The 14,723-nt window shown below is 42.3% G+C and overlaps 1 protein-coding gene across 1 annotated transcript in view; it reads right to left on the reverse strand.

Annotated features, from left to right (window-relative positions):
- Window positions 1-680: 680 nt before the first annotated feature.
- Window positions 681-14,723, reverse strand: part of CPAP (centrosome assembly and centriole elongation protein) — a 55,308-nt gene continuing 41,265 nt past the window's right edge. The window contains exons 9-16 of the mRNA XM_007466344.1: window positions 14,464-14,706; window positions 11,147-11,231; window positions 4,763-4,824; window positions 4,380-4,499; window positions 2,689-2,829; window positions 2,525-2,609; window positions 2,319-2,439; window positions 681-876 (exon numbers count right to left, since the gene is read on the reverse strand). Of these exons, the coding sequence (XP_007466406.1) occupies window positions 681-876; window positions 2,319-2,439; window positions 2,525-2,609; window positions 2,689-2,829; window positions 4,380-4,499; window positions 4,763-4,824; window positions 11,147-11,231; window positions 14,464-14,706 (1,053 nt within the window). The remainder of the gene's footprint in view (window positions 877-2,318; window positions 2,440-2,524; window positions 2,610-2,688; window positions 2,830-4,379; window positions 4,500-4,762; window positions 4,825-11,146; window positions 11,232-14,463; window positions 14,707-14,723) is intronic.

The raw sequence follows: 14,723 nt of genomic DNA on the forward strand, positions 1-14,723 counted from the left end.
CCGCCCCCCCCCCCCTTCAAGGACATCTTGCTTCTGTCAGCCCCGCCTTACAGGTAATAAGGTCAAGGCACCTGTGGTCTGTCAGTTAACACTGGCTGGTTAGTTTTCATGCCCCACCTTTCTCAGCTGTCACCCTTGTTACAACTGCTTTTTCCTCCTATGAGATTTATCTGCGCTCAGAATGAACTCTTCTGCCTGTTTTACTGTTTATTTGTACTCAGTCAGTCACTGTTTTAACTTCCAATTCTGTGACCTCTGTGGTAGAGAATGCTTTAATTTTAGTACTAATCAAGCACAGTAATATTTTGACTGGAGAAATCCTCTTACTCCTTCAGTAAACTTTCTGAGCAAGCCCTTCATAGGCCTGGTAGGCGGTGGGAAAATCTGTGATACTGTGTTTCTTGTACTTCTTGGCTCTCATAACCATCTCCAACCAACAAAAGCATCCACTTGTTAAAAGTCTATACTGGTTAGAACCGTAGAAAGACAAGGTAGGTGAACTAAAAATGAAAGCTGTCCCTGTGCATTTCAAACATTATGAAAAAATTCCAAACAATCTTTTCCATTTATATATACACACACAGTATATATAAATTAAACCACAGAATCCACAAAAAATGTACATTTTTTAAAGAAGAAAATCAAGTTAGTGTTATTTCATGATTAGCCATACACAAGGATCATGACAACTTTGTGTCCATTAGAACATTACCATCCTTGTCTTTAACTCTTACTCGACCAGATGAATATTTGGTTTCTTGAAGACCGTTTGTATACACAGTTTTAACAGTGCCATCTGGATACTCCCGTCTCTTGAACTGGGCCGTATGTAGTTCTCTTTGGCCATTATTAAACTCTATGATTTTGTTGCCATCTCTGTAAATTTAAAGTAGAATTTAATTTCTTTAAAAATATGGAGTATACAGCAGGAGAACTCTGGCAGTTATTTCTTCTCCTAGAGCATCCCTGGTCCTTATATAGGTATAAATTGGGACTCAACTTCTCAGCACAGAATGTTTTTTTCTGTTTTGGTTATTTCTCAAATTTTATATGAACACAATGGCTCTGTGCCACATACAAGTGTTAGAGAGCCAGCGCCCTATCAAGTGTGGCCCTAGGGTGTCAGCATCGCCCGAGGGCTCATTAGAAACGCACATTATTTGGCTGGAGCCCAGCAACCTGCTCTTGAACAGTCCCCTCCAGCTGATTCTGGTACACCCTGAAGTTTGAGAACCACTGCTGTAAGTGAAAAACAGCAAAGTAATCCTGAATGTATTGCATATTTGAAAGCTGCTAATAAAAGTTTTCATCACAAGAAAAATGTGTGTGATCATCTTGCAGTATATACAAATATCAAATCTTTATTGTACACCTGAAACTAATGTCAGTTATACCTCAATTAAAACATGATAATCCTGAATGAATTAACAGATGGGATGTGCTTGAGTGTAGATGAAAAAAGACTTGCCATGAGTTATACTTGAAGATGGATAGACGGATATGGGGACCTTTTCATATTATTTTCTTTCTACTACAGAAAATTTCAATCATACGAGTCAAAGTACACTGTACACAGAAGAAATAAAGTTTGAGGAAAATCTTTAGTTGAGCACCAGATAAAGTTTCAGACCACATTAAGGGAAAAACACAATCACGACCATGAGAAGTTTCTACATTTTGCCAAGTTTATATCAGAGAATTCAAGGTAATGGGTACTTTACACTCCAGGAGAGGAGGGTGAAACTAAAAACAGGAGTTTTGTCTCGATTTGACAAAACTCCACCAAGGTTTCAATTAAAATGGTGCCTGTAAGTTGCTCTTCACTGTGGATTGAAGAAGCTGACTCCAACTTCAAGACATTAACACTCAGAGGATATAAGAAAGATAATTGTTGATTTAAGGAATCGGCTTCGGGTGGCCAGAGAGTAAAGTGCTTACGCTGGGGCAGGGAGACCCAGATAATCAAAATACAGAGTCTGGTTATTGTTAAAAATTGACAGGGCAGCTTTCCTTCTTTGTGTCTCACATTTGACCAGATTGATTGATTTCTAAACAAATACTTGCCATTCTCCTTTCGTGAAGTGCTGTTCAGACACCCTTTAGAGGTCTGTAGGCTAAAGACTAACAACGTTACAATGCATTTATCTCAAACTCATCCTAAACTCCAGAATGCTGAAAACATGTCTCACCTGCTCTCAAATTCTGAACTCAGTGAAATGTTGAATGACTTACACAAATGTTTGTTTTAAGATTTTTAAAATTCAACTGGTAATAAAAGTTGAAAACTAGAAAATCTAGAAACAAAACAGGTAACGTACCGTTGCCCTCTGACAATTGTACCATCTGGGAAAATGCTTTCTTCTTGTCCATCAGCAAACAAGTTCTTGATAGTCTGATCAGGAAACGTGATTTCTTTTCTTCCATCTGGGAAATGTTTTTCTGTAGAAAAAGGGGTTACCATAAATATTTTATTTTTAAAGGAAAGGAAGAATGTAATAACTGAGAGGGCACAGCAGGTTTTCACCTATCTGTCCGCTTGAGAAATGTAAGACTTCCAGTCCTTCTGGGTACGTGGTGTGGGTGGTGTGTGTGGCTGCGTAGTAGTAGATCTGCAAAGACACAGAGTCAGCACTGCCTCCTCTTCAGAGGTGTTTACGCTACGGACAAAACACGCCCATGGAAACCTACCACTCTCCCATCCGGCATGACCTGCTTGACATCACCGTTGAAGAAAGTGACAGTGACCGTCTTTCCATCTGCACTCGCTTCTTTTCGGGTTCCATTTGGAAACAATATAACATGGCACCCATTCTTATAAACCTTTTCTATCTACAAAAAAAAAAACCAGGACTGTCAATATATAAAACTTCCTGAGACCACACGACAAAAATATCCCTAATTCTTTTAACTGCCTACTTTGAAGTTTTTCATCATAAAAATTAAAACATTTCTTGGAGAGAAAAGTTAATAAGCTCATAATAATCGGCTTCACCTATCTACACATCACTGTTCTTAGGTCACCTATTCCCCCAAAACAGTTTTTTTCCCAAGCAAACTGCAGACATCACTTGTGTAAATGTTTCAACAGACATCTCTAATGGAAGTATTTTTAACATAACCAAACCGTTATCATCCCTAATAACCTGTAATTAATTCATCATATATCATAACCATATTTTCCATAAATTCACACAAAGAAGGCCTTTTACAGTTTACTTGAATCAGGATCAAAACAAGATCCACACACTTGATGTGTCTCTACCCTCAATTTCTAATGGTCCCTTCCTTTCCCCCTTTTTTAATGACAACTGTTGAAGGAATGGGTCACTGAATATGTAACATTTCCCACACTCTGGATTTGGCTGATTGCTTTTCCATTATGGTGTCATTAAACATGTTCCGTATCACTTTTTCCTTAAAAAACCCAGTAGTTAGCTCTCAAGGCTTGATTAAATTCCAGCTGAATTTCTCTGACAAGAGTACTTTTTAGGTGCAGCAGTGGGCTTTGTATGGCAGCACATCCAGAAATCCAGTTAAGTATGTGCTGCCTCCTGACCTCAGCACTGACTGGGCGGCATCACGAGATCCGTCAACCTCTCGTCTAAGGTTGTAGGAGCCACTGGTGACTACCTAGACCCTCATGTCGTCGGAAATTGTAAACTGGTGATTCTCTAATTTTCTCATTCCTCTTCCATTCATTAGCTGCGATTCTTCTTCTAAAAAAGAAAAGCTTCCCTCGTCAACAGTTTGTCATCCTGAAGTAGAGTTTGTACAGGAAGAGCCTAACAACTTCTGTTGGTCTTGTCCTGCACTCATTCCTCAAGATTTGCAGTGAACTTTGGCCTTCTGATTTCTATTAAAGTGGATCAGATTAGAGTACTTGGAACATGTTCTGTAAACCCGAGGAAAAACTCCCTCGTCACCTCCTCAGTAACCCTGTTTATGTTCCTCCTCTTGTCATTCACTTTTTAGCTGGAACACCCAGCCAGGCCGTTTTCCCACTCAAAACCTTTCCTAAGCACAAGAATAAAATTGTCAGGCTGGGGGTGGAGAACAGCTGATCCAGGAAATATTTAAGGAAGCCTGCAGGAAGGGTAGGGCAGAGAACTGAGGTTCTTAAAAGTACCAAGGATTACCAAGGCTTCTTAGCTATGTCTGGAGAAAGAACAAGGAGTTTAAGCAACTGGATTGTATTCCTCCTTTTGTTGCATCATCTCTAAATTAGAAATGCCAACTAAATGCATGCTGTCCATTTACTTTCATAGGGTCCCAAGGTTCAAGTCTTGAAGATGAGTTATTTCAGAATCTAAGTGTTTCAACTCTATTTTAACCCATGTTCATTTTTTATAGTATTCACTGGTTTAAAAAAAAAGTTTAACCTTTCCATCAGGATGGCTGATTTCTCCCTGAATTTCTTCTTTTTCTTCTTTTTCATCATCTTCTTTACATTCAGGATCTGGAGAGTTCACTGGTTCAGGTGGCTCCCTGGGTAAGGCTATCTGTAAGGACAAGAGGCTCTCGGTCTGTCCTACGTTACATGTAATAAAAATCTCAAGCAGCTAGAAAACTTACACTTAGGCCAAAAGCCAGATTCCACTATTATAGGATTCTAGTATGACTAGTATTTGGTGTTGTATAGAACACACACACAATGTTAAGTAAAAAGCTTCCTTTATAAATGGTGTAGAAACTTAAGCCAGTTAACCAGTCAACTTTAAGCCTGAATAATATGTTTAATATATAAAAACATAAAGAGATTTACTTGTCCTTTATCCGAATTGCCTAAATCACGAGACACAGACCTGGATCTTCGAGATGGATGGCCTGTTAGAATGTAATTACCAGAGTTAGTTTTATTATTTAATTGAAAGTTTTCAGTTTACTCAATACTATGGTCAAACATCTCCTTAGTTCCCTCTTCTGTGAACTGCCGTCCTTTACCCATTATTTAAGGAAGTCTTAGTACTTTTCTTTATTAATTCCTAGGAGTTCTTCACTGTATAAATTCAAATACTTAAGTCTGATGACCAAGAAGCGCAAAGTATCTGTTCTCTGAAAGTGTACAATCTGGAGGAAGGTGCTCAACTAACCTAATAGATGGACCCAAAGGTATTGTGGAGACAATCACCAGGACTTTAGTTAGAGGATAGGAATGGGGTACAGATAATAGAAGCAGCCAGGAATACACACAGAATTTGGCTTGAAAAAAATAACAGTATTTAATTATAATCTAGACCTAATGGCTGTGCTCTTAACTTTTTAGATCATGACCAACACACAAATCATGTACTGTACACGTTCATACATTATAAAATAAGCATGTGTGTGCATACACACAGACCCACCACCAACAAAGTGATATTAAAAATACACTGCAGTTCTAATATTTTCTTCCTATATGCCAATGGGTATTATAAACACTCCCAAATTTGAAGGGTTTCAAGCTCAAGTGCCAGGACCTGACTTAAATGTTAAACACTAAAATGGATGCTGGATGCTCCAGGGAGAACAGACTAGAGAAGAACAGAGCCAGAGTCCAGTCAGGAGGCTGGTGGGCGACCGTGGAGACCGCAGTGTGTGTACTGTGTCAAATCACTGACCCGTGGGTCCCAAACAGCCGAGTGCTAGCAATGTCATATGGTTCAACCTACTTAATTCAGAAAATATCAACATCAGGATTAGTTTAGGAATTGATGGGAGTGGGGGGGGGTAAGGATACAAGAAAAAAGGGATCAAGGAGTGCACACAGATTTTGGCTAAATGAACACCTTCCTCCGCCTCACAGGCCCAGAGAACCACAGTGCAATCTGAGCTCCGTGTTACATCATCTCTAAATCTTACAACCAGCCTCGTAGAAAAGACTAATAGCCTCATTTTATAGGTGAGGAAATCAAAGCTGAGAGGCTAAATAACTTGCCAAGGTTGTCAACTAATAAAAGTCAAGTCAGAACCCGTATTCAAGCTCATCAAGCTTAATTCTCTCAGCTGTTTGTGAACGTCATGAACAAGCCTCTGAGCACATTCTCACTGGGAGGCACAGAGGGGAATGGGTGTCCACCACTGTGAGCACCTTATAAAACTACATGTAAAAATTATTTTAATAAATAATGCTGGAACAGCTAGATACTTTAGGAGTATATGTTTATGACCTCAGGATAGGTAAAGACTTAGGGCAAGAAGCACCACCCATAAAGGAAAAAGGTGAAATTCAACTACATTAAAGAAAGAAATTTGGGAACTTTTAAAGGTGAGGTCAGCATCACGGTGGCTAAATCATTCCTCTTTCCTCTCCCTTAGCCAGACTCATCAAGTCAAAAAGGGAGAGGATGCAAATCAATAAAATCAGGAATGAAAAAGGAGAAATCACAGCTGACACCACAGAAATACAAAGGATTATAAGAGACTACCACAAACAGCTATATATGCCAATAAAATGGACAACCTCGAAGAAATGGACAAATTCTTGGAAAGATACAATTTTCCAAGACCGAACCAAGAAGAATTAGAAAATATAAACAGGCCTATCACAAGCAATGAAATTGAAACTGTAATTTAAAATCTTCCAACCAACAAAAGCCCAGGACCAGATGGCTTCACAGGCGAATTCCATCAAACATTTACAGAAGACCTAACACCCATCCTTCTCAAACTCTTCCAAAAAACTGCAGGGGGAAGAACACTCCCAAATTCGTTCTGCAAAGCCACCATCACCCTGATACCAAAACCAGAAAAAGATATCACAAAAAAAGAAAATTACAGACCAATATCACTGATGAATATAGATGCAAAAATCCTGAACAAAACCTGGCAAATAGAATGCAACAACACATTAAAAGGATCATACACCATGATAGAGTGGGATTTATCCCAGGGATGCAAGGATTCTTCAGTATATGCAAATCAATGTGATACACCATATACACAAATTAAGGAATAAAAACCATATGATCAACTCAATAGATGCAGAAAAAGCGTTTGACAAAATTCAACACCCATTTATGATAAAAACTCCAGAAAATGAGCATAGAGGGAACCTACCTCAACATAATAAAGGCCATATATGACAAACCCACAGCCAACATCATACTCAAAGGTGAAACACTGAAAGCATTTCCACTAAGATCAGGAACAAGACAAGGATGTCTGTCCACTCTCACCGCTATTATTCAACATAGTTCTGGAAGTCCAAGCCACGGCAATCAGAGAAGAAAGAGAAATAAAAGGAACATAAATTGGAAAAGAAGTAAAACTGTCACTGTTTGCAGATGACCTGATACTACACACACAGAATCCTAAAGATGCCACCAAAAAACTACTAGAACTAATCAATGAATTTGGTAAGGTTGCAGGATACAAAATTAATGCACAGAAATCTCTTCCAGAAATCTCTTCCACTCCTATACACTAACAAGGAAAAATCAGAGAAATTAAGGAAACAATCCCATTTACCATCGCAACAAAAAGAATAAAATACCTAGGAATAAACCTACCTAAGGAGAAAAAGACCCGTACTCAGAAAACTATAAAATACTGATGAAAGAAATCAAAGATGACATAAACAGATGGAGAAATATACCATGTTCTTAGACTGGAAGAATCAATATTGTGAAAATGACTCTACTACCCAAAGCAATCTACAGATTCAATGCAATCCTTATCAAACTACCAATGGCATTCTTCACAGAATTAGAACAAAAAATTTTACAATTTGTATGGACACAAAAGACCCCGAATAGCCGAAGTGATCTTGAGAAAGAAAAACGGAGATGGAGGAATCAGGCTCCCAGACTTGACTATACCACAAAGCTATAGTAATCAAGACAGTATGGTACTGGCACAAAAACAGAAATACACATCAATGGAACAGGATAGAAAGCCCAGAGATAAATCCACACACATATGGTCACCTTATCTTTGATAAAAGAGGCAAGAATATACAATGGAGAAAAGACAGCCTCTTCAATAAGTGGTGCTGGGAAAACTGGACAGCTTACATGCAAAAGAATGAAATAACACTCCCTAACACCATACACAAAAATAAACTCAAAATGGATTCAAGACCTAAATGTAAGGCCAGACACTATAAAACTCTTAGAGGAAAACACAGGCAGAACACTCTATGACATAAATCACAGCAAGATCCTTTTTGACACACCTCCTAGAGAAACGGAAATAAAAATATACAAATGGGACCTAATGAAACTCAAATGCTTTTGCACAGCAAAGGAAACCATAAACAAGACAACCCTCAGAATGGGAGAAAATATTTGCAAGTGAAGCAACTGACAAAGGATTAATCTCCAAAATTTACAAGCAGCTCATGCAGTTCAATATTAAAAAAAAAAACCAACCCAATCCAAAAACGGGCAGAAGACCTAAATAGACATTTCTCCAAAAACATATACAGATTGCCAACAAACACATGAAAGAATGCTCAACATCATTAATCATTAGAGAAATGCAAATCAAAACTACCATGAGGTATCACCTCACACCTGTCAGAATGGCCACCATGAAAAAATCTACAAACAATAAATGCTGGAGAGGGTGTGGAGAAAAGGGAACCCTCTTGCACTGTTGGTGGGAATGTAAATTGATACAGCCACTATGGAGAACAATATGGAGGTTCCTTAAAAAAACTAAAAACAGAACTACCATACGACGCAGCAATCCCACTGCTGGTCATATACCCTGAGAAAACCGTAATTCCAAAAGAGTCATGTATCACAGTGTTCACTGCAGCTCTATTTACAATAGCTAGGACATGGAAGCAACCTAAGTGTCCATCGACAGATGAATGGATAAAGAAGATGTGTCACATATATACAATGGAATATTCCTCAGCCATAAAAAGAAACATAATTGAGTTATTTGCAGTGAGGTGGCTGGATCTAGAGACTGTCATACAGAGTGAATTAAATCAGAAGGAGAAAAACAAATACTGTACGCTAATGCATAGATATGGAATCTTAAAAAAAAAAACGGTACCGATGAACCTAGTTGTAGGGCAGGAATAAAGAGGTAGACACAGAAAATGGACTTGAGGACATGGGGTGGGAGGGTGAAGCTGGGGCGAAGTGAGAGTAACATCTACATATATACACTACTGAATGTAAAACAGTTGGCTGGTGGGAAGCAGCAGCATAGCACAGGGAGATCAGCTCGGTGCTTTGCGATGACCTAGAGGGGTGGGATAGGGAGGATGGGAGGGAGACGCAAGAGGGAGGGTGTATGGGGACATGTGTATGCATTTGGCTGATTCACTTTGTTGTACAACAGAAACTAACAGCATTGTGAAGCAATTATACTGCAATAAAGATGTATACAAAAAAAACTAGGTAGTGAAAAGACAATGCAATACATACAGTACAACACTATTCAAAAAGCTGAAAAACAAGTAAAACATTTTTTTAGGGCTGTACCTATGAAAGGGAAAAGCAATGTAATATAATCATGGAGGGATCAGTTCTGGGGTGCTGCTAATCTATTTCTTTATCTAGGCAGTGGTTACCCAAGTATTTCCTTTATAACTGCCAAACTGCATATGTTATATCCACTTTTATAAATGTAATTCACAGAAATAATTTCTAAAAATGCCAGGTAGATCTTAAAGACCCAGTTGTGAAAACAAAAGTTCATGGGAGAAAATAGCATATTTGTAACCTGACGATTGAGAAGGATATCTCAGTCACAAAAAGCAAAAACCATTTTTTTAAAAAATTAACTTCGATATTAAAAGGAAAAACATGCATATAAAAAACACAAACCAGGGACTTCCCTGGTGGCACAGTGGTTAAGAATCCACCTGCCAATGCACGGGATACAGGTTCGAGCCCTGATCTGGGAAGATCTCACATGCCGCGGAGCAACTAAGCCCGTGTGCCACAACTACTGAAGCCCATGCACCACAACTACTGAAGCCCGCGCGCCTAGAGCCTGTGCTCCGCAACAAGAGAAGCCACCGCAATGAGAAGCCCGCACACTGCAACGAAGAGTAGCCTCCGCTCACCGCAACTAGAGAAAGCCCGCGCACAGCAACAAAGACCCAACAGAGCCAAAAATAAATAATTTTATTTTTTTAAAAAACCCACAAACCGGGCTTCCCTGGTAGCGCAGTGGTTGAGAGTCTGCCTGCTGATGCAGGGGACACGGGTTCGTGCCCCGGTCCAGGAGGATCCCACATGCCGCGGAGCGGCTGTGCCCGTGAGCCATGGCCGCTGAGCCTGTGCGTGCAGAGCCTGTGCTCCGAAACGGGAGAGGCCACAGCAGTGAGAGGCCCGCGTACCGCAAAAAAAAAAAAAAAAAAAAACCCACAAACCAAAAAGCTACATACAGATTGGCAGAAGATATTGGCAGTGCTTACAAATGACAAAGGATTAGTATGCAGAATAACTAACTTCAACACGGAAAAACATACACATAAACAAACGCACAGAGTTTTAAATGGGCAAAAGAAATGAACAGGCAATTCACAAAAGAGACCCAAATGTCCACTGAATATGAAAAGATGGTCACATTAGCTCATCAGTAACCTGGGAAATGCATATTACACTGACCCACCATTTCACACCCATCTGACTAGCCAAAATTATAAAGTCTGAGCAGGTCAAGTGTTGGCAGCCCAAAGAGCATGTTCTGCTGACAGTAAAAAAAGAAACTGGTAACCGCTTTGCAAAGGGAAAGCCTCCTAAAGTGGCACAAACCTGATGTGACCCAATATCCCACTCCTGACATGTGTCAGAGAGAAACTCACATGACCGAGACTTGTTCTGCGGCCCTTTTCATTCTGTGACAAACTGGGGGGAAACCTGAGTGCCCGCCAACAAGAAAATATACTGTGGCAAATACACATGGAATCTGTACAGCTAGAGTTTATATGTATTAATGAGGCTAGGTCTTAAAATACTGAGAAAGCAGCAAACTGCAGAGGGATGAACTATGAAACAATACTACATTGATTTACGGACACAATGTAGTAAAAGAATGAAAAATAAGAAAGGGAATGCTGTCAGGGTGCACATTAACTGGGAGTAGGATACACAGGGGCTTCAATTATATTTACAATGTTTTATTTCTTAAGTTGGGTGTAAATTTTCCACTCTAAATTCCTGAAATATTTTATAAAAAGATCAAGCAACTATCTTACCTTGTGTTGGCAAATAGGTGTTTTTGTACTTTTCTACCTGGGTTCCTGAAGAAACTTGACTCTTTTGAAATCGAACTGATGACTTCTATAGTATGAGAAAATTTTGAATATAAAATTAGTATTAGTTTACACATTAGTACAAGGAATGAAACTAACAGAACTCAGCTTGCAATGGGAATGTTTTAAGTGTGTTCATTTATGCTGTTTTCATTTATTGCTACAGGCCAGAGTGAACAAGCTGCTACTAGGAATGAACTACACACACACGCACACGCCACCTCTGGAAATACATGCAATCCTCAAGTGAAGGCATAAGAGACCATGTAAAACAGAAAACAGGTTTTTGTGACTCTGTTACCAGAGCGGCCAGAGGAGGGGACAGGAGCTCATGGTCAGACAGCAGAAGGCTGCTCACCACTGCCCCTTCCGCAGCCCCCAGATTTAGAGGCCAAGGTAGATGTCCTCCTTGCTCCCCACCACCACCTCCAACCAGATCTCCTTCTGTCCTCCGTAGCCACCCCATTACCTTAGCTGCCATCTCTACACCTGTTCTCTCCCGCCCTGGCCACGCGCTCCAATGGACAAAGTCTAGAACTAGTCATTATCAGTATCTGCGATTATTAAGAACTGCAAAAGTATCCATTTCAAAGCATTCGAATCCAGAATGTGGGAACATAATTAAAAATTATCCAAAAAGCCAGTGCCGTTTAATAAAGTGCCGAAGTATTTAGGGGTGAGTTGCCACAATTTCTGCAATTACCTTCAAATGGTTCAGCAGAATACCTATACAGCAATATGGCAAAATGTGAACAATGGTTGGATCTAGGTGAGTATTCAGGTGTTCATCATACTATTCTTTCAACTTTCTCTATTTGGGGCAGCTTTCATAATAAAATGCGGGGGGCAGAATTCCATCTTCTAACTACCGTGTCCTGTCCTTCCAGTTCATCCCTCTGAGACCCTCACTCCAACAATGCTTACAGCCCCCAGGGTCCCACAATTCACTGATCCACATGTTTTCTGTGTCCCCCAAAACCTATGCCCTCCTTGAGCAGCCTAAATTCATGGTGCACTGCAGGCACTCCTGTTGTATTTACATACTGTCAACTTCCAGCCCCCCTCACTCTGTGGGATTCACCTGGATGAGCACAGCTCTGCTAAAATATCATTTCTCTCCACCACCCTACAAGCTACACCCAGAAAGCTGAATAAGGAAAAATAACGCAAACAATCCCCACTTGAAACATATAATCTCTAACCTACGTGGGCCCCTAGCGCAGCCCAGGAGTCAGACCACACTTCGCCCGTTGCTCTCCCCTCTCGTGGCCCCCGATCCGCCCCTCCAGCCTCCCAGAGTGTCCTCCATCCTCAGTCTCAGCAGACGCCCGAGCCTCCATTCCCCGAGGGAAGCTAGAGGGTTACGGGGGAACGTCTCACCAACAGACCCCACACGTCCAGCCCCAGGTCCACAGCTGTGGCCCCGTCACCAGGCACGGACGTCGAGCTCCCGGCCGGGTGGGCGCCTCCACTCCCCCTAAACCCGGCCTCCTCTCCTTTGCGCTCGCAGCTTCGGCAACCCAGCCACTCTCTCCTGCATCCGTATTTTCCTATTGAATCAATCCTACCAATACATAAGCACGTGCTGATTTTCCCATCTTAAAATAAAACAAGACAAAAAAACTACTGCCCCTACAGCTGCTGCCCCATTTCCTTGCTGTTACTGCAAAGCTGCTCCACAACGCTTCGTACTCTGCCTGAAACCCCTCGCTCTCTAACCCGGTCAGGCTTTCGCCCGGCATATCCGAGGACCCATCTTCAGTCCCCCACTTACTCGGCAGCAGCCTCTGGGGCCCGGGCCTCTCTGCTGCTTTACTCGGGCCTCGGGACGCCACGCTGGCCGCCCGCCCCTCAGGCTCGGGTTCGTTCTCCCCGCCGCCGCCTCACACCCCGGCCAGGACCCGGGACCCCTCCCCGTCCACGCCTTCAGCGCGAGCACGCTCTCCCACACGTTCCGAAGGCCCCAAGCTTCTCGCTCCAACCCGAGTTTCTCTGGACACGCACAGCCCCGCCTGATGTCCACCTGATGTCCAGTAGGCATCTGGAGCCCACCTAATCTAACCTGAGCTCCTAACCAACACCCACACCCGCAGGAAAAGCGTGCTCTCTTCTTGCGGGGACTCACGGTAAAGGGCCAAAAACAACCCACGCTCAACTTGGAAGCCGTTCCCGCCCCCTCTCCTGCTGTCACACCTCATCCCCAGTTCATCAATAAACCCCATCCACCTGCAGCAATCCCCCAACTGGTGTCCTGATGGCGCCCAAACACCCACTTCAGGCCACTCGCATGTCTACAGCAGGGAGGGTGGGCTCACCAACACAGAGGGGGAGGCCACCCCTTCCATCCAAGCCCTGCCAGGGCTCCCCGTCTGACTCAGAGGGAAAAGACAACGCTCACAGGTAGTTACTAAGGCCTAACGAAAGCAGCACCACCACCCTCGAGCCCGTCTCTTGTCCCATCCGCTGCTCTGCCCCTCACGGACCCTGGTCCTCCCAGCCTGGGGGCTCCTGGCCCACGTCTCAGCCCGGCTCGCTGCGCCCTCTTCGGGCCACTATTCCAACGTCGCTTTCTCAGGAGGGCCTCCCCAGCCATCCTGTATAAACTGCAACACCCTCTGCCCAGCAGTGATCCCGCCTCCTTGCTTTCCCTCCTGAGTTCTCGCCACTACGTCCCACACCATAAGCTTCACTCATCTTTCTCCCACGGCTGGAATCCAAGCTCCAAGAGGACAAGGAAGTTTGTCTGTTTTATTCATTGCTTGATCTCCAGTGCCTCAAAGCCGTGACTGGCACATCACAGTTGTGAATACAGACGAATAAAAAAACAAATACTTGATTTAAAAGGATCATATGCACAAAAAAAAAAAAAAAAAATCTCTGCAAAAATTTTACCCTGTTTCAACAGATTACCCGCCTATTGTGTTATAATTCCTTTATAAGAATTATAAAAATGAATTTGAAAACTATCTGTATAGCGATGCACAAAAGAAGTATTTAATTGTGGTAAAATACACAACACAAAATCACCATCTTAACCACGTTAAGATGTACACGTTAGTGGCGTTAAGTACACTCACACCACTGTGCAGCCATCACCACCACCTCCAGAACTCTCCACCTTGCACAACTGAAACTGCCCTCACTAAACAACAGCTTCTCATTCTCCCCTCCCCCAGCCCTGGCACCCACCCCGCTACTTTGCTTCTACGAATCTGACTCTGCTCAAACATCTAGCATCTCCCCAACGTGACAAAACCTACCCTGGACCCGTCTCTTCTGGAGGCCGCCGCGCACTGACCCATCCTGGAGCTGCTCTCAGTGGCTTCGGCTTTCTTCCAGGCATCCAGTCGGAATCTTTCCATCACTTTCATTTCCTCCCGGAGGTCTGTGTTCTCTTTGACCAACATTTCTATCTGGCTTCTAAGACGGCCATGTGTACTGGACCATTTCGCTTCCTTTCTTTTCAAATCTTCCTGTAAATCTGCTATCTGCTGCTTCAAAGCCTCTCGGTGGGGGGGGG

The sequence above is a fragment of the Lipotes vexillifer genome, unplaced genomic scaffold (assembly GCF_000442215.2).
Source record: "Lipotes vexillifer unplaced genomic scaffold, Lipotes_vexillifer_v1.1 scaffold2648, whole genome shotgun sequence".
NCBI classification, from domain to species: domain Eukaryota; kingdom Metazoa; phylum Chordata; class Mammalia; order Artiodactyla; family Lipotidae; genus Lipotes; species Lipotes vexillifer.